This window comes from Staurois parvus, unplaced genomic scaffold (genome assembly GCF_062004578.1).
Source record: "Staurois parvus isolate SC_StPar_1 unplaced genomic scaffold, SC_StPar_1.0 ptg000202l, whole genome shotgun sequence".
NCBI lineage: Eukaryota > Metazoa > Chordata > Amphibia > Anura > Ranidae > Staurois > Staurois parvus.
The window spans coordinates 1,822,877-1,843,753 of record NW_028317998.1 but is presented as its reverse complement, the minus strand read 5'-3'; the positions used below and the strand labels follow the sequence as shown (position 1 = coordinate 1,843,753).

Here is a 20,877-nt window from a genome sequence, read left to right as displayed (position 1 = left end):
TCATACATACTAGGGGGGGGTACAATTGGGTAAATCAATGGTGGAGAAGGATCTGAGGGTTCTGGTAGATCACAAGCTTAATAATGGCATGCAATGCCAAGCTGTGGTTTCTAAAGCAAGCAGAATCCTCTCTTGTATTAAGAGGTATAGACTCCAGAGAGAGAGAGATATCATTTTACCCCGGTACAAATCATTAGTATTGCCTCATCTGGAATATGCAGTTCAATTTTGGGCACCAATTCACAAAAAGCACATTGGGGAACTGGAGAAAGTACAGAGATGGGCAACCAAACTGACAAAGCATGGAGGAGCTCAGCTATGAGGAAAGATTAGAGGAATTTAATTTTTTCTCTTGAGAAGAGGAGATTAAGGGGGAATATAATCAACATGTATAAATACATCAGTGATTCATATAGCAAACTCGGTGTAGAGTTCTTCACCCTGAGATCATCACAGATGACAAGGGTGCACTCTTGTCTGGAGGAAAATAAATTTAATCTCAAAAAACGGAAAGGTTTCTTCACAGTAAGAGCTGTGAAATAGACTCCCTCAAGAGTTGCTTCTGGTCAGCTCAGTGGATTGCTTTACAAAAAGGCCTGGATTATTTCTTATTTACACAGAATATAACTGGATACTAACCTTTTTATAGGTAAAGTTGATCCAGGGAATATCCGATTGCCTCTTGGGGGATCAGGAAGGAATTTTTTCTTCTCCTGCAGGAGCAAATTAGATCATTCTTTGCTGGGATTTTTTGCCTTCCTCTGGATCAGCTGTGGGTGTAGGATTATAACTTTTTTTTTTTTTTAATTTTTTTATTAAATGGTTGAACTGGGTGGACTTTTGTCTTTTTTTTTCAGCCAGACTAACAATGTAACATGAGCGTATGTGGGAATGGTGACTGGATGATTGTCTGGAACGGGTTCCTAAACTGGTCATCTCCTCTAGAGATAAGCTGATTCAGGTCAAATTCCTCCATAGAATTTATTACACCCCCCTGAGACTTCACACAATTTACCGTGAACGGGACCCTGTTTGTCCCCGTTGTTGTGTACACCCAGGGTCTTTTTTTCAAATGTTTTGGTTATGCCCCGTGATTATGGCCTTTTGGTCTGAGGTTTTCGCTGAGATCAACCTCTGGTTGCATTTGTCACTACCCCTCTCGACAGAGTTGGCCCTATTGGGTATTCATGAGGATGACAAATGATCACACCATGCTAAACTTCTAATCTCCTACCTACGATTTTTGCTAAAAAAAGAGATATTGCTTAAAATGGACCTCCCCAGCCCCTCCAGATTCGTCGGCCTGGAAGGCACGGGTGGATGCTGCTCTACCAATGTATAAACCTACTTACATTGATTGGGGTTGTCCTTGGAAGTATGATAAAGTGTGGGCGGCTCTGTGGTTGTCTGAGCAGTGATTCCTTCCCCCCCCCCCCCCAATGTCCCCCTTTTTGTAGGGATCTCCCCCCACCCTTCCTCTCCTCCCCATTTCTATTACTTTGTCCCATCCCTCCTCTCACTCTGTATCCCTGGTGTCCACTCCTGGGAGTCTAGAATTGCTAGTGGTTTGTCCTACTGGTAGCTATAGTCTGTTCATGTGACTCATTTATACCTGGTTTTGTCATTGCTTATTTCAGTGCTGTACTACATGGATGAACAGTCTTTGTTCATTGCTCTTTGTTTCCTCTGAAGATTGTGTTTCATGTTGTACCATGTTATTCTTTGTATATATGCTGTATTGTATGTTTGGTTAATAAAGCACTCAGTTTGAAAAAAAAAGAAAAGAAAATATTCCGTAAGCTGTAATATAATGTTTTACTTTTGGGTTTAATATTGCTTCAAATTGGCAGTGAGAGAAGAAGCTCAAAACCGCTCTCACCATATACTTGAATAGGCTGAGACGCTGAGCAGCGCACACAAAAACAGGGCAGACTGCATTTTACGAACAAGCATATTGGAGGTATGTTTTGGGTGCCATTCACTGTGACTAGCACCTCAATGCACAAATGCATGTAATGTGTGTTGCTGCATATTATTGCAACACAATGGTGTGAATTGGTCCTAAGTTGTTGGAAACCAACTGATCTTTATTTTAGAGTCCTTGGGGGAGATTAACAAAGACTAGCACATGGTGAAGAATGCACCAGTTTCTATATGTCTACTTAACTAATGCTTCCTGTAACAAGTTAATAAAAGTGTTGTATGCAGATTTGTTCATTTGTCCCTTGGTGGTGCGCCAGATTTGAGTGCATTTACTCTGCCATGTGTCAACACTTTGGTACAAATCTGCGGTAATTCTAGACATTTCTAGAAATTGTTGTGTTGCCTACCTTATAACATGGTTAATTTGGTGCATGGAAAATGTGTGAATCTTTATAATACAAAACTGACATACAGTATTTCCCTTTGTTGTTTTTCACTTTTTTTATGATCTTTGGGGATCTTTAGGAAAGAATTTAAAGTGGTATTAAACCCAAAACCAAAAATGCAATATATTGTAACTTACCATTCATTATATGTGGTAGCTGCATTCATTTTTCTTTTTTTAGGGTTTTTTCCCCCTTTATTCTCACCTGGTGATCTGGCCGATTAACACACCTCCTGTATTGGCATGCCACCACTGTGGATGAAAAAGCACAGGGGGCACCTTTGGAAAGCAGCATTGGTAAACTGGGGGAGTTAGATGTACTAGTAGATTTAGATACACTAACAAGTTGAAGCCAAACTCCAGCGCACACTGCAGTTACACAAGCAGTTGCCACAACAGTTTCTTTTTGTTTTTTGTGTTTTTTTTTTAATTAAAGGCTTTAAATAAGGGCCAGTTTACACCAGAACATGGCACGGAAAATGTTATGCGTTTCCCGTACCTGTGATCTGCAGCAGGTGGCAGTGCAATGCTAACACCCAAAATGCTGGTGCATTGAATCACATGGTACAGTAGCAGCTCCAGAGGTCCTGAAGAATGTGATTCAATGCACCAGCATCTTTTAGGCCTCTAGATACAGATGTAATATGCTCCAAAAAGTGAACTTGTCCTTGTAATGCTTTTTTACTGCTTGTTCTGAATATGTAATGATTTTAATATCCATAATCTGGGTACATGTACACTTCACTTACATTGCAATATGTAAACCCTTCTCAGATCTCCCCTCAAGTACTGGAAGAATCTAGTACCGGGGTACTTCAGTTGGCCAGTCCTGATGCAATCCCTATTTGATATTGCTTGAATATTCTTTACGGGGAAAGTAGCACATCTCACGTTTTACTCAGAGGCACATGCATGTGTTTACATATGTAATCAGCTGAGATAGAGCTGGGAATATGTCTCCTATGCCTCTGGAGCTAAAACAGTATTAGCACTGGGAGATAATCATTCCAATTAGTGTCCTACTGGTGCTCTTGTAAATCTGTGACTCCCTGTTGTATTGTAGTGTTGTGTTAGCCTTTTGTATGCCTCTGCTTGTGTGCTTGTACACCTCTGCTATGACCAGCTTAAAACCTATAGATAGCTTTATTTTTCTGTGACAGGTGTTTTTTTTTTTTTTTGTTTTGTTTTTTTTTTCTTTTAGTTCACCTCATTATAACTTGATCAGATTGTACTTGGGTTTGTGTGTGAGATAACACATGAAAGAAAAGCAAAACCAGCTCTCAGGTCCATACACGTCCTAGGAACACGGTACCAGTCAATCGCTGAGGTGCAGCCCTCTATAAAGATTGGGGAATCTTGATAATAACGGAAAAAAGCAAAAAAGGGTGCACTCTCCTCGTGCATTACCGTGATAAAAAAGAATTTATTGAAAATGACAAAAGGAAGGGAGCTTGTCTTCAGAAACACATTACCACACCCTGTTGCAAGACCACCATTTGCTGGGACTGTCACATTGGTTCCTTGTTTGTTTTTATTTATGACTCTTGGTTTGTGAGTATACACTTTTTGTCATTTTCAATAAATTCTTTTTTTATCACGGTAATGCACGAGGAGAGTGCGCCTTTTTTTGCTTTTTGGGTGTGTGTGTTTTGTTTTATTAAAGCAGTACTAATTTTTCCACCACCTGCCGGTCTGGTGCTGACACAGGAGGTTTATCTTCTTCTGGAGTCAATGGGGTCAGTAGGCATTCTTCCTGAACTGAAAGGCATTCATGTACTAAAATGTGAGTTGGAGTACTATTAGCCCAGCCTGCTTGATGACATGCCTTCTAGAGGTGGTGTGTAAGCAACAGACTGGAAATGGGCAAAATGATGCCCAGTGATGTTGTGTCCAAAGAATATCGCCAATGCTGGATTAAGGAAGAAGCCAGCTACAACAGCTGGGTCGTGAAGATCGTAGGGGGAAAAAAGTTGAAATTTTTTTTAACATGGTAAAAGTAAAGTAAATGGTATAGATTTGCCCATAGATCCATTAGGCTGGAGTTTTTCATGGAAGACTGGCTAGTACTGTAAATTTTGTACACATATAATCTTATGTTTTTGTACAGCTTGATCTGCATTTGATCTTATGTAACAGGTTTTTGTTGCTTCAGAGGCTAAACGACCCAAAATTTTAAAATTTGTTAAATCTATATTGGCACAGTTCCTGCTTTTTCAGCGACTTGAGATTTCTCTGAGGATAACCATTTATTTTGCGCTATTGAATAATTTGCCAGAACTAATTGCTGACAGATTCTGGTCCTAATTATGTATTCCCCAGAAGGACTGTTTATCAGTATCATTCTAACAATGTGTGCCTTAGAATATTCTGCTTACTTGGATCATCTACACTGGCAGCATATCAAATATAAAGATCTTATCCCTCACATTTTTGTAAATATTTTATTATCTTTTCATGTGACAACACAAAAGAACTGACACTTTGCTACAATGTATAGTGAGTGCACAGCCTGTATAAGTGTAAATTTGCTGTCCCCTCAAAATAACTCATCACACAGCCATTAATGTCTAAACCGCTGGCAACAACAGTAAGTACACTCCTAAGTGAAAATGTCCAAATTGCGCCCAAAGTGTCAATATTTTGTGTGGTCACCATTATTTTCCAGCACTGCCTTAACCCTCTTGGGCATGGAGTTCACCAGAGCTTCACAGGTTGCCACTGGAGTCCTCTTCCATTCCTCCATGATGACATCACAGAGTTGGTGGATGTTAGAGCCCTTGCTCCTCCACCTTCGGTTTGAGGATGCCCCACAGATGCTCAATAGGGTTTAGGTCTGGAGGCATGCTTGGCCTTCTTCTTTAGCAGTGTTCGTGTTGGAGGTGAGTTTGGGGTTGTTATGTTGGAATACTTCCTACGGCCCGGTCTCCAAAGGGAGGGGATCATGCTCTGCTTCAGTATGTCACAGTACATGTTGGCATTCATGGTTCCCTCAATGAACTGTAGCTCCTCAGTGCTGGCAGCACTCATGCAGCCCCAGACCGTGACACTCCCACCACCACTATGCTTGACTGTAGGCAAGACACACTTGTCTTTGTACTCCTCACCTGGTTGCTGCCACACATACTTGACACCATCTGAACCAAATTATCTTGGTCTCATCAGACCACAGGTTCCAGTAATCCATGTCCTTAGTCTGCTTGTCTTCAGCAAACTGTTTGCGGGATTTCTTGTGCATCATCTTTAGAAGAGGCTTCCTTCTGGGATGACAGCCATGCAGACCAATTTGATGCAGTGTGTGGCGTATGGTCTGAGCACTGACAGGCTAACCCCCCCCACCCCTTCAACCTCTTCAGCAATGCTGGCAGCACTCATACATCTATTTCCCAAAGACAACCTCTGGCTATGACTCTGAGCAAGTGCACTCAGCTTCTTTGGTCAACCATGGAGAGGCCTGTTCTGAGTGGAACCTGTCCTGTTAAACCGCTGTATGGTCTTGGCCACCGTGCTGCAGCTCAGTTTCAGGGTCTTGGTGATCTTCTTATAGCCAAGGCCATCTTTATGTAGAGCAACAATTCTTTTTTTCAGATCCTCAGAGAGTTCTTTGCCATGAGCTGCCATGTTGAACTTCCAGTGACCAGTATGAGAGTGAGACCGATAACACCAAATTTAACACACTGCTCCCCATTCACACCTGAGACCTTGAAACACTAATCAGCCACATGACACCGGGGAGGGAAAATGGGTAATTGGCCCAAGAGGGTTAAAGCGGTGCTGGAAAATAATGGTGGCCACCCAAAATATTGACACTTTGGGCCCAATTTGGACATTTTCACTTAGGGGTGTATTCACTTTTGTTGCCAGCGGTTTAGACATTTAATGCCTGTGTGTTGAGTTGTTTTGAGGGGACAGCAAATTTACACTGTTATACAAGCTGTACACTCACTACTTTACATTGTAGCAAAGTGTCATTTCTTCAGTGTTGTCAGTTTTTATAAATGCATGTGTTATAACTTTTCTCTCAATCCCAGTTTAATTGTTGATGTTTCTATATGGGGTGATGACAGTTGGAAGTATAAGGCCTCATCCACATGGGTGAATGAATTTATGCTCTAAATATGCTGAATTTTTTTTCTGCCAAAACTAGTGATGCGTATGGCGTTGAGCTGGCAACCAGGACAAATCGGGTGAATTTACATTATGATACAAATCTGACCCTTCTGCTCTGCAATATCCTACTGACTTATACTTTGCCAAATGAACTCTATATACTACGAAACTGGGACACTCCATCCCAAATGTCTATTGAATGAGATCCTTTCTTTTTTTCCTTTTAGTAAGTCAGGCAAAGGAGGGAAATTACAAACAATTTACTAGATGATATAGATATTCTGCATGCATTGTTTCTGTCAACCTCCAGTTGTTGGAAGTGTGAAAGAGGGCACAATGCTCCCATGTTTGGTGGGCTTGTCATTGTATTCTACCCTACTGGACAACCATCTGTAGAATATGCAACCAAATAATTATGGATTGGCCAGAGACTGTGGATCAGGCTTTGCTCTTAATTATCCCAGAGCCTGTTAAAGTGATTGTAAAGGTTTTTTTTTTAATAACAAACATATCATACCTGCTGCTTTGCGCCACAGTTTTTATTGCTATAAAACATATCCAATAAAAAGCAAATTCCTTAATAAATTTAGGAAAAATGTATTTTGCTACTTGTCTTTGGTGAAGCAAACAAGCGTATATTGATTGGTTTGCATGAAAATATGGTATAAATGCAGCAGTATATGTACTGCGGTTGGTTGCCAAGTGGTTAAGGCAACAAAGAAATGCCTTTTCCAATTTTCTCTTTTTTTTCCAGAAACAATTACCATTCCAGAGGTAATTGGAGCACCTGGATTGATTTCTTCACTTTCTCACCCCCTCCAGTCTGTCTTATGACTTCGGCTACGTTCACACTAGCCTTGTTAGCAAGTGGCAGACAGGCGTTTGGGAAGCGTTTTTACCGTTTCCCAAACGCCTGGGAAAATTCTGCACATTGCAGCACATGGTGCTGTTCAAACGGGAGCGTTAGCGTCGTGGCAAAAACGGACGCCTCTGGTCGAGTCAGGAGGAGTTGAAGCCTCCTATTCAAGTCTATGGTGCCGCTCCTCAAACGCCCGGCCGGCGTTTGCGGAGCGTTAACACCATTCAAACTTCATTATAGGCGTTTGTGGGGCATTTTTAATGCTTGGCAAACGCTACTAAACCGCGCATGCGGCGCGTTAAAAATGCTCCGCAAACGCCGGACCAACGCTTGTCAAACGCTATAGGGGCATTTGGCAAGAGTTGGAAAAACAGTCAAGTGTGAACGAGCCCTAAAAGTAAAAAGATTTGTTACCTTAATGCATTATCTGCAGTGGTTTTGCACAGAGCAGTCTTGATCCACCTCTTCTGGGGTCCCCCGCCGGCGCTCCTGACCCCTCCTTCCTGTGAGGTACAACAATATCCTTGCATACAGCAGGTACTTATGTTGAAAATGTATTAAACTTTATTCTTAAAAATCCTCACCCTTCCACATCCTTACAGCACTAGAAAAAAAGTTTAGACTTACATTTTGACCACTTGCCATCCGCCCTATAGCAGAAGTACTGCTACAGGGCGGCACGGCAGTGCAAAATCACGCGTGTGTATATAAACGCGGTTTGCATTTCCGGGTAGGGAGCTATTTGGCGGCTGGAGATGTCAATCACCGGGTCCTGGCCTCGGTGATTGTCAGCAAAGCTGATAGTGGAGAGACCTGTGTGTAAACAACACAGGTCTCTCTGCTCTCAGCATGGATATGCTGCTTTGTATCTCTCTGCACAGCAGAGATACAAAGCAGCTTGTTTCCAAGGTAAAACGGCACACAATGTAAAATACACACAGCAAGCAGTTAACCCTTCGATTGCCCCAGACTTTAACTGGCCAGTGATCACTGGCCAGTGATCACTGAGCACTGTATTAGTGTCACTGGGGATGTCACTGGCAGTCAGTTCCCACCCAGTTTCAGAATGCTTGCCACAGTCTTGCAGTCCTGCTATAAGTCGCTGATCGCTGCCAGTACTAGTATAAAAAGAAAAAATTCCAGTATATATACCGCCATTTGTAGAAGCTATACCTTTCACATTAACCAATCCATATACAGTTACTGGGATTTTTTTTTTTTTTTTTTTTTTAGCAAAGACGTAGCAGAATACATTTTGGCCTAAATTTATGAAGAAATTAGATTTTTTTTTTATTGGATACTTTTTAAAGCAAAAAAAAAAAACAAAAATACAATATATATGTGTGTGTGTGTATGTGTATGTGTTTGTGTTTTTTTTTTTTTTTTTCAAAATCGTCGGTCTTTTTTTGTTCATAGCTCAAAAAATAAAAAACGAGGTGATCAAAGTCCACCGTAAGAAAGCTCTATTTGTGGGGAAAAAATTACATACATTTAATTTATGTACAGTGCTGCATGACCATGCAATTGTCAGTTAAAGTAGCGCCGTATCACAAAAAATGGCCTGGTCAGGAAGGGGGGTAAATCCTCTGGAGGGAAAGTGGTTAAGTGATGAAGCAGAAGACCTTTTTGTTCATATTGCATTTTACTCCTGGAATTCTTTATCAGACTATTTTAGCCCACCAGCCAACAATCTACGTTAGGATTCGATTCACACACCTTTCATTGTTTTTTATATGGTGCAGTCTAGAAGTATAGACTATTTGCCAAAATATGTGTAACTATAGTGAACATCAGCGCTTAACACATTACTGCTTTAACAGTTCTGTACTGACCGATGGATCAGTGTAAGAAAAAATAATAGTGTATAGTTGTTTAACTGGCCAACGTTCTCATCCTGATCTTTGCACAAGCTATCAAGTTCGGCACCCTGATTTTTCATCTGCTGCACTCTTCTGTATATGTGTCTTTCTCTCATCGCTGAATCATTGGACTCAGGAGTTCCAATCACCTCCATGGTCACAGGTGTATAATATCAAGCACCAAGACATGCAGACTGCTTCTACAAACATTTGTGAAAGAATGGGTCGCTCTCAGGAGCTCAGTGAATTCAAGCATGGTACCGTGATGGGTTGCCACCTGTGCAATAAGAAACTTCCTTGCTAATAAATGTTTTACGGTCAACTATTCATGATACTATAACAAAGTGGAAGCAACTGGGAACTGCAACTTTGCCATGAAGTGGTAGGCCTCGTAAAATGACAGAGCGGGGTCAGCGCACAGAAGTCACCGTCAGAGTCAATAGCTAAAGACTTCCAAACTTCGTGTGACCTTCAGACTAGCACAACAGTGCATAGAGCGCTTAAAAAAATGTATTTCCTTGGCTGAGAAGCTGCATCCAAGTCTTGCGTCACCAAGTGCAATGCAAAGCTTCGGATGCAGTGGTGTAAAGCACGCCGCCACTGGACTCTAGAGCTGTGGAGATGTGTTCCCTGGAGTAACGAATCACGCTTCTCTGTCTGGCAATCCAATGGACGTGTCTGGGTTTGGTGGTTGCCTGACTGCATTGTGCCAAGTGTAAAGTTTGGTGGAGGGGGGATTATGGTGTGGGGTTGTTTTTCAAGGGTTGGGCTTGGCCCCTTAGTTCTAGTGAAGGGAACTCTTAAGGTGTCAGCATACCAAGACATTTTGGACAATTTCATGCTCTCAACTTTGTGGGAACAGTTTGGGGATGGTACCTTCCTGTTCCAACATGACTGCACATCAGTGCACAAAGCAAGGTCCATAAAGACATGGATGAGCAAGTTTGGGGTGGAGGAACTTCACAGGCCTGCACAGAGTCCTGACATCAACCGGAGAGAACACCTTTAGGATGAATTGGAGACTGTGAGCCAGGCCTTCTCGACCGACATCAGTGCCTGACCTCACAAATGCACTTCTGGAGGATTGGTCAAACATTCCCATAGACACACTCCTAAACCTTGTGGATGGCCTTACCAGTAGAGTTGAAGTGTGTATGTGTGTATGTATATATTATATAGGGATGTTCAATTCAAATGTCCCGGGCAGGTTTTTTTTTTTTTTTTCTTTTACCTTTAGCCCTGCTACGGGAAAGCAGCAGGGCTCACCTGTCAGGTGGAAGCATTACCGCCTGATTGCTTCCACACAGCCTACTATGTTGTCAGCCTCCGTCCCTGAGCACTTGTCACCAAAAAATTATCACATAAGGGACTTTTGTCCCCTGTGTGATTAAAAAAAAAAGTTAATTTAAAAACAATTTTATTTTTATAAAATGTAAAGTTACACCCAAGCATATAATCCCCCCCCCCCCACATATGTTCGTACGTACAAATGTAAAAGCACACGCTGGGGCGCCTACGCATGAAAACATACATATCGCCGCACACGCCAGAATGAGAGCAATAATTCAAGCACCAGGCCTCCTCCCTAGTGCTCAACTGATGACCTATAAGGGGCTTTTGAAAGCATCACCTATAGAAAATATAGGGTACTAAAGTTTGTTTCCATTTCACGAGCACACACAAATTTAAGGTTTGACTTGTTGGATAGCTATTTACTCGATGCAAACTTAACTTTTATATTTTACAAAAAAATGGATAATTTATTGGTTTTTGTGCCCTAAAAATAAATTTTTGTATTTTTTACTGAAATTTTTGTTATATCAGAGAAGGGCAACCAAACTGATAAGAGACATGGAAGAGCTCAGCTATGAGGAAAGATTAGGGGAACTGAATTTATTCTCTTGAGAAGAGGAGATTAAGGTGGGATATGATCAACATGTATAAATACATCAGTGGTTCATATAGTTAACCCGGTGTAGAGTTCTTCACCCTGAGGTCATCACAGAGGACAAGGGGGCACTCTTTATATCTGGAGGAAAAGAAATGTACTCTCCAAACACGGAAAGGTTTCTTCACAGTAAGAGCTGTGAAAATGTGGAATAGACTCCCTCAAGAGTTGGTGCTGCCCAGCTCAGTAGATTGCTTTTAAAAAGGCCTGGATTCTTTCTTTGATACACAGAATATAACCGGATACTAACATTCATAGGTAAATTTGTTTCGGGGAATATCCGATTGCCTCTTGGGGGATCAGGAAGGATTTTTTTTTTCCCTGCAGAAGCAAATTGGGTCATGCTTTGCTGGGTTTTTTGCCTTCCTCTGGATCAACTGTGGGTATAGGATTATAACCTCCCTTTTTTTTTTTTTTTTTTTTTTTTTTTTTTTATTGTGGAACTGGTTGGACTTTAGTCTTTTTTTTTTTTTCAGCCAGACTAACTATGTAACTAAGTATCTTGTGACATAAAAAATTGGAGCTACCTCTATTTTATTCTCTAGGGTCTCTGATTTCCGGAAATATATATTTTGGAGTTTTGTTTAATCTTCAGACCTTAAATGATTTTTTTTAAACGTGTGCAAAAAATGGCTCTGGCAGCGAAAGGCATAAAGCATAAGCCGTCGGACACTCCCCTTCCTGACAAGCATCGGTACACATTGCACTGCAAGGTGTCTCCCCTCCCTGCTAGTCCCTGGGTGCGGTGCTGGAGACAGGCAGGGAGGTGAGGAGATAAATGGCGCAATGTTAAAAATATTAAACATTTAAGTTGCCATAAATCCCCTTTTGTTCTTAAAAGCCCCAAAAATGATTTAAAGCAGTTTTAAATACGGTTTTGGTTAATATGTATTTTTTTTTTTTTTTTCTGGAGAAATAGATTGTCATGAGCGACAAGTAGATTGGGACACCAATTTAGTCCCTGACGAGTAGTTTTTTAAAAAAATTTCCACACCCCTGAGATGGATAAAAATAAATGTATAATCAGACTACACTTGGCTTGTGTATGTAACATTTGAGCTGATTAAATGGCAATTCACACAACACCAGTGAAATCAGGTCTGAGCACCAACAGACTCACTTGTCACAGCATAACATTTACTGTACGTTGTCTGGGTAATTATTTCCTTTGCCTCCTGTAAATGGATAGAGGAATTACTTGTTGATTTATTCTGCATTAAAGCAACAGGAAGCGTTGTTATGGCAACTGGACGGATAATTTATTCAGGTTTTCTGATCTGTATTCTGAAGAGATCTCCAGGTAACCCAGAAGCACCCTGATTCCTGTTATACTGTATGTGACACTTTAGTAACTGAATATATCAAATAAATCCTGTATACAGTATCTGTAATGAGCCTTGCATATTTACTATTCCTCCATAGTAAAACAGTGTGCAGTGAGCTTGTAATACATCTTGTGTTGTTTTGTTTATTTTCCCCCCTGAAAGGCTTATGCCTATGTCAAGACAAAAAATTTTAGCCTCCATGCACACCGGGAGTTTTGATAACGCTGGTAACGTTAGCAGTGTAAAATCACATTTAAAAACGTGAGTTTTGTAGTGTTTTTGCATTAGCGTTTTGCCGCATTTTGTGGAATTTTTCCGCGTTTGCGGTTTTTAGCGTTTATTTTTTTTACCCCCCAAAAAATTATTTTCGGTCAAAAAAAGTCCAAAAACACCGATTTGCGGCGTTTTTCAGTGTTAGAGCATTTTTGGCAGCTAAAAAAACTCCTCTAGAAACCCACTAGTCCTGGGGTTTTTTTTTCCAGCCAAAAAACGTCCCTGCCAAAAAACATTGATTACAGTCTATGTGCACGGACACAGGATACATGCTGGGGAGTTTATTGGCTGTAGAAAAAAACCGTCAAAAGCCAAAAACAGCAGCTGTAAAAATGTCTAGTGTGCATGAGGACTTAGGGCCCATTCAGATATATGCATTTTGTTCTAGTGCATGGAACTGCAATGCCATTCATTTATATTATTGGCGCACCACAATGCACCATGTCACAATAATTCATGCCTATTAAAATATACATTGCCAAACCATTTTAAAAATAAAACACAGCCTTAACACACCACAACAGTCTTAGCCACTTGGCCTCTGGAAGATTTACCCCCCTTCATGACAAGGTCATTTTATGCTATACAGCGCTGTTCTACATTAACTGACAAATGCGCGGTCATGCAACACTGTACATAAATAAAACTTATTTAGTTTTTTTTTTACACAAATATAGCTGTTTTTTGGTGGTATTTGATCACCACGGGGTTTTTTATTTTTTTGCATTATAAATGAAAAAATGGTGGGATCAAGAGTGTAGTTTTTTTTAATGTAAAGGAAGGGCTGTTTTTGTTTTCCTTTTGGAACACCATGATTTTTGTTTTCATTGAGTTGATAGGTAGTGCCCATGTGGCACTGTATTTCTCCAGCACTTCCAGACTTTCTCTGTTGGTGACAGTAGTAGGAGGTCTTCATTCTTCTCCTTCTCCCTCTCCTCAACTCAAAAATTACCAGTTAAATGCGTAACATTTGCTGCTGTCAGTGGTCTGGTTTCATAGGGCGCAATTTGTATTAATCATTTTTATACTTAATGGCCTTGTCTAGGATAAAATGCAGATGGGAATTCCTTGCATTTTTGTGCAAACCGGTTTTGCTTTTCTTTTCATACTGCATTGCATATAAATACCTACTACAGTATTATTATATACAGTATCTCACAGAAGTGAGTACACTCCTCACATTTTTGTAAATATTTTATTCTTTTCATGTGACAACACTGAAGAAATGACACTTTGCTACAATGTAAAGTAGTGAGTGTACAGCTTGTATAACATGTAAATTTCCTGTCCCTCAAAATAACTCAACACACAGCCATTCATGTCTAAACCACTGGCAACAAAAGTGAGTACACCCCTAAGTGAAAATGTCCAAATTGGGCCCAAAGTGTCAATATTTTGGGTGGCCACCATTATTTTCCAGCACCGCTTTAACCCTCTTGGGCATGGAGTTCACCAGAGCTTCACAGGTTACCACTGGAGTCATCTTCCATGCCTCCATGATGACATCACAGAGCTGGTGGATGTTAGAGACCTTTTGCTCCTCCGCCTTCTGTTTGAGGATGCCCCACAGATGCTCAATAGGGTTAGGTCTGGAGACATGCTTGGCCAGTCCATGTCCTTTATCCTCAGCTTCTTTAGCAGCCAGTGGTCATCTTTGGAGGTATGTTTGGGGTTGTTATCATGTTGGATAATGCCCTACGGCCCAGTCTCCAAAGGGAGGGGTTCATGCTCTGCTTCAGTATGTCACAGTACATGTTGGCATTCACGCTTCCCTCAATTAACTGTAGATCCCCAGTGCCGGGAGCACTCATGCAGCCCCAGACCATGATACTCCCACCACCATGCTTGACTGTAGGCAAGACACACTTGTCTTTGTACTCCTCACCTGGCTGCCACCACACACGCTTGACACCATCTGAACCAAATACATTTTTCTTGGTTTCATCAGGCCACAGGACATGGTTCCAGTAATCCATGTCCTTAGTCTACTTGTCTTTATCAAATGGTTTGCAGTCTTTTTTGTGCATCATCTTTAAAAGAGGCTTCCTTCTGGGATGACAGCCATGCAGACCAGTTTGGCTGACCCCTCACCCCTTCAACCTCTGCAGCAATGCTGGCAGCACTCATACGTCTATTTCCTAAAGACAACCTCTGGATATGACACCCTGACCTAACCCTAGGCCATCTTTATGTAGAGCAACAATTCTTTTTTTCAGATTCTCAGAGAGTTCTTTGTCATGAGGTGCCATGTTGAACTTCCAGTGACCAGTATGAGAGAGCGAGAGCGATAACACCAAATTTATATGTGTGTGTGTGTGTGTGTGTGTGTGTCTGTGTGTGTGTGTATAGAGAGAGGGAGAGAAAGGGGGAGGGAGAGAGAGAGAGATTTTTTGCAGAAATAACATTGCATAAAGTAGAGTTTTATGCTAACTATGCACTAGCCAAAAAATCATTTCGAAGACATGAAGAATGGAATTAACAAAGGAAGACAGATCATTGTAACCCTTAAAAGTGTAGGTATTTCCTTTAGAGAAGTTGCAGAGAAAGCTAGGGTGTCAATGAGTACAGTTTCCTACACTGTCAAAAGGCACTTGGAAACTGGAGTAAAGGCTGATTAGGAGGAGGTCTGGCAGACTCAAACCCACAACAGAATCAGAAGTCAAGATTCTGAGAGTCAACCTTGAAGAGAAGATTTTGTGTTGCCGGTTTGACAGGTCAAGTGGCTGTAAGAGAGCCCCTACTAAGATGGCAAAGGCTTGCACCGCAAGTGGATAACTGAAGACTGGTAGAATGTCCTATGCACCAATGAATCAAAATTTTGGGCTTTTGGTTCCTCATGCAGGGTATTTGTACACTGTCGAGTAGGTGAAAGGAAGGTCCGTGTGTGTGTGTGTCACCAGCTGTATGGAGAAGAAAGCATGATGGTCTGGGGCTCTTTTGTTGGATACTGGGGTTCATCCTGCAGCAAGATAATTACCCAAAACATACCTCCAGGCTGTGTTAGAACTACTTTAGAAGAAAAGAACAAGACAGTGGGTTTAAATCATGGAATGGCCAGCATAGACTCCAGACCTAAACCCTATCAAGCTGATTTGGGATGAACTGGACAGAAGGGTGAAAGGAAAGCAACCTGCAAGTGGAAAACATTTATGGGAACTTCCACAACAGTGAGGGAAGAACCTTTTTGGACAATATTTGATTTCCCTTGTAGAAATAATGTCAAGAATATGTTCGGCTGTTTTATCTGCAAAAGGTGGCTACTTTGAGTCAAACATTTTAGATTACATTTTGTTGAAGAAAACCATTCCATGATTTCTTTATGTCCAGTTGCTTATTTGAACTATGCTTTATTTTCAGAACACATTGTGACATTAAACTGCATACATTTTAATAAAAACTGGAAAATGTTCTAAAAATTTTGACCAATAGTGTAAATACACAAATGCTTTGCCTCGCATTTCCTCTTTAAACTAATTAGGTTGTTTTTACAGGTGAGGTTACACATTTACTTTAAGGCCACATTTTCCTTCCCAGTATGACCAAGATGGGATTATGAGAGCACTAAAATACAAAATGTCATCTGCCTTCCATAGACTACTTTTGCTTTCACCTCAATAACTGACATGCTCAGTCCACACTGCCCTTCCTATCTCACTTTCATAATCCGTTTGGTTAATTAACCAATAAAATAACTCAGACATTTAAATCAAAGTTTTTTAAAACAACTTACAAAGTATTTCCAACAGCATAAATCTGAAGAACAATGTATTCAATGATGCTAACACCATGAGATCTTTGAATGGGGATCAGCCATAGCTTCACCACTTCCCGCCTGTAGGACATTATGACAGTATCAAAATTTGCAGCCGGTGATTCCCTCTTCCGCAGAAGTGATTTGAGCTGCCCTTCCCCCTCCCACCGCCGCTTTTCCTGGGCTCTCCTGTCTGATTGCGGAGCCTGGGATTGCTGTGAATGCCAGCGACAGCGGTACTACACAGAGAGAGAGGAACTGATGGTGTTCCTCCCTCTCTTTGACCCCGGAAACTGGAAGTGCCGTGGATTTAGTCACTTCCTGGTTCGGCCTGGCTGTTAGTGGCCATGTAAGCAGCCAAACAGACTAATCTGTGTCTGATCGCCTGAATTTGAGGCTGGAGGAGATATTTGGCGTCTAACAGACCCCAGATCTCTCCTTTAAAGAGGATCTGTCATAGCCCATGCAGTCACAAGGGATATTCATTAAAGTAGCTAAAAATTAAAGACAGTGTGAAAAAAAAAGTTTCAAATAAAAAAAAATTAGGGCCCCCCCCCCCATGCTTTCCCACATGCATATGTAAACTGTGATCGCACCACACTTGTGAGGTATCCCCACGAACATCAGAATGAAAGCAATAATTTTAGTTCCAGACCTACTGTGTAACTCTGGTAACCTGTGAAAGCTTTTAAAGCGTCACCTATGGAGATTTTTAGGTACTGTAGCTTAGCAACATTCCACAGACGTATGCAATTTTAAAGCATGACATGTTGGGTATCTATTTACTTAGCATAACATCTTTTTTATCTCATAATTTATATTTTAGCGAAAAAGTAGGTATTATATAGTGTTTTGAAATAAAATTCATTAATTTTTTTTTTAAATTGCGTTTGAAAAACCACTGTGCAAATACTGTGTGACATAAAAAATTGCAACGCCCACCATTTTATTCTCTAGGGCCCGTGCAAAAAAATAAATAAAATATATATATCTGGGCAGCACAGTGGCTAAATGGCTGGCACTTCCGCCTGGTAGTACTAGGTCATTGGTTCGAATCCCAACCACGGTACCACCTGCCAGGAATTTGTGCCTGCATGGGTTTCCTCTGGGTACTCCCAGTTTCCTCCCACACTCCAAAGGCATGCAGGTAGGTTATTTGGATCCTGTCTAAACTGGCCCTAGTATGTGTATGTATGAATGTAAGTTAGGGACTTTAGATTGTACGCCCCTTGAGGGTTAGGGACTGATGTCAATGTACAATATATAAGTTGACAGTTTTATATAAGTACCTGTAGTAGTAATAATTATATAAAAATGTTTGGGGGTTCGAAGTAATTTTCTAGCAATAAATACTGCTTTCCACATGATGGAGAGAAATGGTAGGGAGTCCCTTGCCCTACAGAGGATTTACCCCCCTTCCTGACCAGGCCATTTTTCGTGATACAGCGCTGCTTTACTTTAACTTACAATTGCACTATCATGCAACACTGCACCCAAATGAAATTTTGTCCTTTTTTTTTTTTTTTCCAACAAATGGAGCTTTCTTTTTGTGTTATTTGATCGTATGCATTTTTAAAAATTTATAAATGGGGTATGTAGCGCTAGAGAACAGATGACAAGCACAGGGACTGTTGCAATATGAAATAATCACATAGAAGTTCATATAATAACTCATATATATCAGTCAGAAGCAAAACAGAGATAATCCAATGCTGCTCCAGATCACATTCGGTGAGATATAGGAAGATAGTGAGGTTGTGCGCTTACCACAAGTACACACAATATGAGCATTGTATGCAATTCAACAGCAACCGGGCATCATGGTCTGGTCAATAGCCTGGGCACCCTCTGGTCATATCCGAACATCCAGGACACAGGTACACCGCTAACCAAGCTCCCTCTGGCTTTCCAATCCAAAACGTCACCTTACATAAGCTCATTAAAAAAACGAGCCGGGAGGCAAGAAAGCGCTTATAGTGAAGTACGTTTATTAAAAACACAAGATGTAAGCAGAACGACCAGAACTTACATCGACAAACTATACATCCAGGCCCAAATGGTTAGGCTCCCTGGTGGTTAGTGGTTAATACAACATGCACTGCATACAGATCCAGGTCCAATAAATGAAACCCTGGTGGCTAGTGGTATCATAAGTACATAGTCATATAATGTAAGGGTAATGCAGATATACTCATCCAGGTCTGGTAAGGCAGTTCCCTGGTGGCTAGTGGATCCTCAATAGCAAAGGCGTCAGTAGGGTGGATCCCCTAACATGTTTCGAGCTACAGCTCGTTTTCAAAGGGCTTTGAAAACGAGCTGTAGCTCGAAACATGTTAGGGGATCCACCCTACTGACGCCTTTGCTATTGAGGATCCACTAGCCACCAGGGAACTGCCTTACCAGACCTGGATGAGTATATCTGCATTACCCTTACATTATATGACTATGTACTTATGATACCACTAGCCACCAGGGTTTCATTTATTGGACCTGGATCTGTATGCAGTGCATGTTGTATTAACCACTAACCACCAGGGAGCCTAACCATTTGGGCCTGGATGTATAGTTTGTCGATGTAAGTTCTGGTCGTTCTGCTTACATCTTGTGTTTTTAATAAACGTACTTCACTATAAGCGCTTTCTTGCCTCCCGGCTTGTTTTTTTAATGAGCTTATGTAAGGTGACGTTTTGGATTGGAAAGCCAGAGGGAGCTTGGTTAGCGGTGTACCTGTGTCCTGGATGTTCGGATATGACCAGAGGGTGCCCAGGCTATTGACCAGACCATGATGCCCGGTTGCTGTTGAATTGCATACAATGCTCATATTGTGTGTACTTGTGGTAAGCGCACAACCTCACTATCTTCCTATATCTCACCGAATGTGATCTGGAGCAGCATTGGATCATCTCTGTTTTGCTTCTGACTGATATATATGAGTTATTATATGAACTTCTATGTGATTACTTCATATTGCAACAGTCCCTGTGCTTGTCATCTGTTCTCTAGCGCTACATACCCCATTTATAAGTTTTATTCCAAGGTTTTGAGGTTTACCCTGTATGTTAGCTGCTCACCTGATCTGTTTGCGCTCACTTACCCACCTTTTTATATCTGTACCATTTTTAAAAATGTTTGCGCTATAAAAAAAAAAGTGACAATTTTGAGAAGAAAACTATTTTTAACTTTTTGCTATTAAACTTGTCCAGTAAAAAAATTAAAAATAAAATGTTATAAAATTAGGCCAAAATGTATTCTACTACGTCTTTGCTAAAAAAAAAAAAAAAAATCCCAATACATGTAAATGATAAAAATGTGACTTATTTTTCAGCCTATTGAAGCTTTCTGTTAATTTTTGGAAATTGTAAAGAGTCAATCCAAGTAAAACTGTTATAATAGTTTTGGATACTCCTTAATGAGTTGAATCACACACTAGCTTCTTTTATCTCTTGGCAATAATGGAAGAATCTCTGCTTCTGAGATCCCATTTACAGTTACTTGCTGTGGTCATTGCAAAGAGGGTTACGCCAGTGTTTTTATGTGTTTTATTATGAAGATTACAGGGGATGAATGGGACACCTGTTGCTGTAGTAAGTAAAGTGAGATTACATGAGTGAGGGAGATGGTGGAGCTAGAAATATCAATGGGGAGAGCTTTCCACTGCAATCTCAGACAGTGAGCCATTCAATCCCCCAGCATCTATCTATAGAACTAAAGCTGGCCACCATAGACTGATGGAAATCCAGTTATGAGCTGCAGCTGGTTGCCGTAGGGTACTGTGACAGCAATGGGGGGTACTTTGACATAATGGGCACTTCTGAAACCTTTAACTTTTTTTTAACTGTGTTCACTGAAACAACGTTACAGAAATTTGAGGAATAAAAGTGATATATTTTCCAAACCACTGGTTTAACTTCCTTCTTTTGTGTTGTAGATATTTCTTCTGGCCTGTCCACCATGTAAAGTTGCCACAGTAGTATTCAGGTGAGTAATTATGAAATTAGGGGACGATAATTCATCATTTACAAACGGTATTGCTAAAGGTTTTATTACAGAGGCAGATTTCATAAAGACAATAGTGTTCAAAGATTGTTGATGTGATTATCTGGGGGCATTTTAATACAGTGCTACACTGTACTATTTCAGAACCCCATCCCTACCTTCCTACTCGTGTATGCTATATACTGTCTATGCTGGACTTCTGATTTTATTTTAGACCTAGTTTACAATAAACTTTTCTAAGAGCAATGCAGAAGCTGCCATTTGAATCTGAAATTACCAGTTGCTTGGTTGTTATGCTGATCCTCTGGCTTTCAGCTATCATACATTCAGTTTTATGATATGTATGGTTGTTCTGCATCATTGACTCAAAGTAAAGTTCTTATCTGCATGC

At 40.8% G+C, this 20,877-nt stretch overlaps 1 protein-coding gene across 1 annotated transcript in view; it reads left to right on the top strand.

Moving 5' to 3' along the window:
* TMEM164 (transmembrane protein 164) overlaps positions 1 to 20,877 on the top strand; it is a 74,948-nt gene that overhangs the window by 32,459 nt on the left and 21,612 nt on the right. The window contains exon 2 of the mRNA XM_089678270.1: positions 20,419 to 20,468. Within this exon, the coding sequence (XP_089534396.1) occupies positions 20,419 to 20,468 (50 nt within the window). The remainder of the gene's footprint in view (positions 1 to 20,418; positions 20,469 to 20,877) is intronic.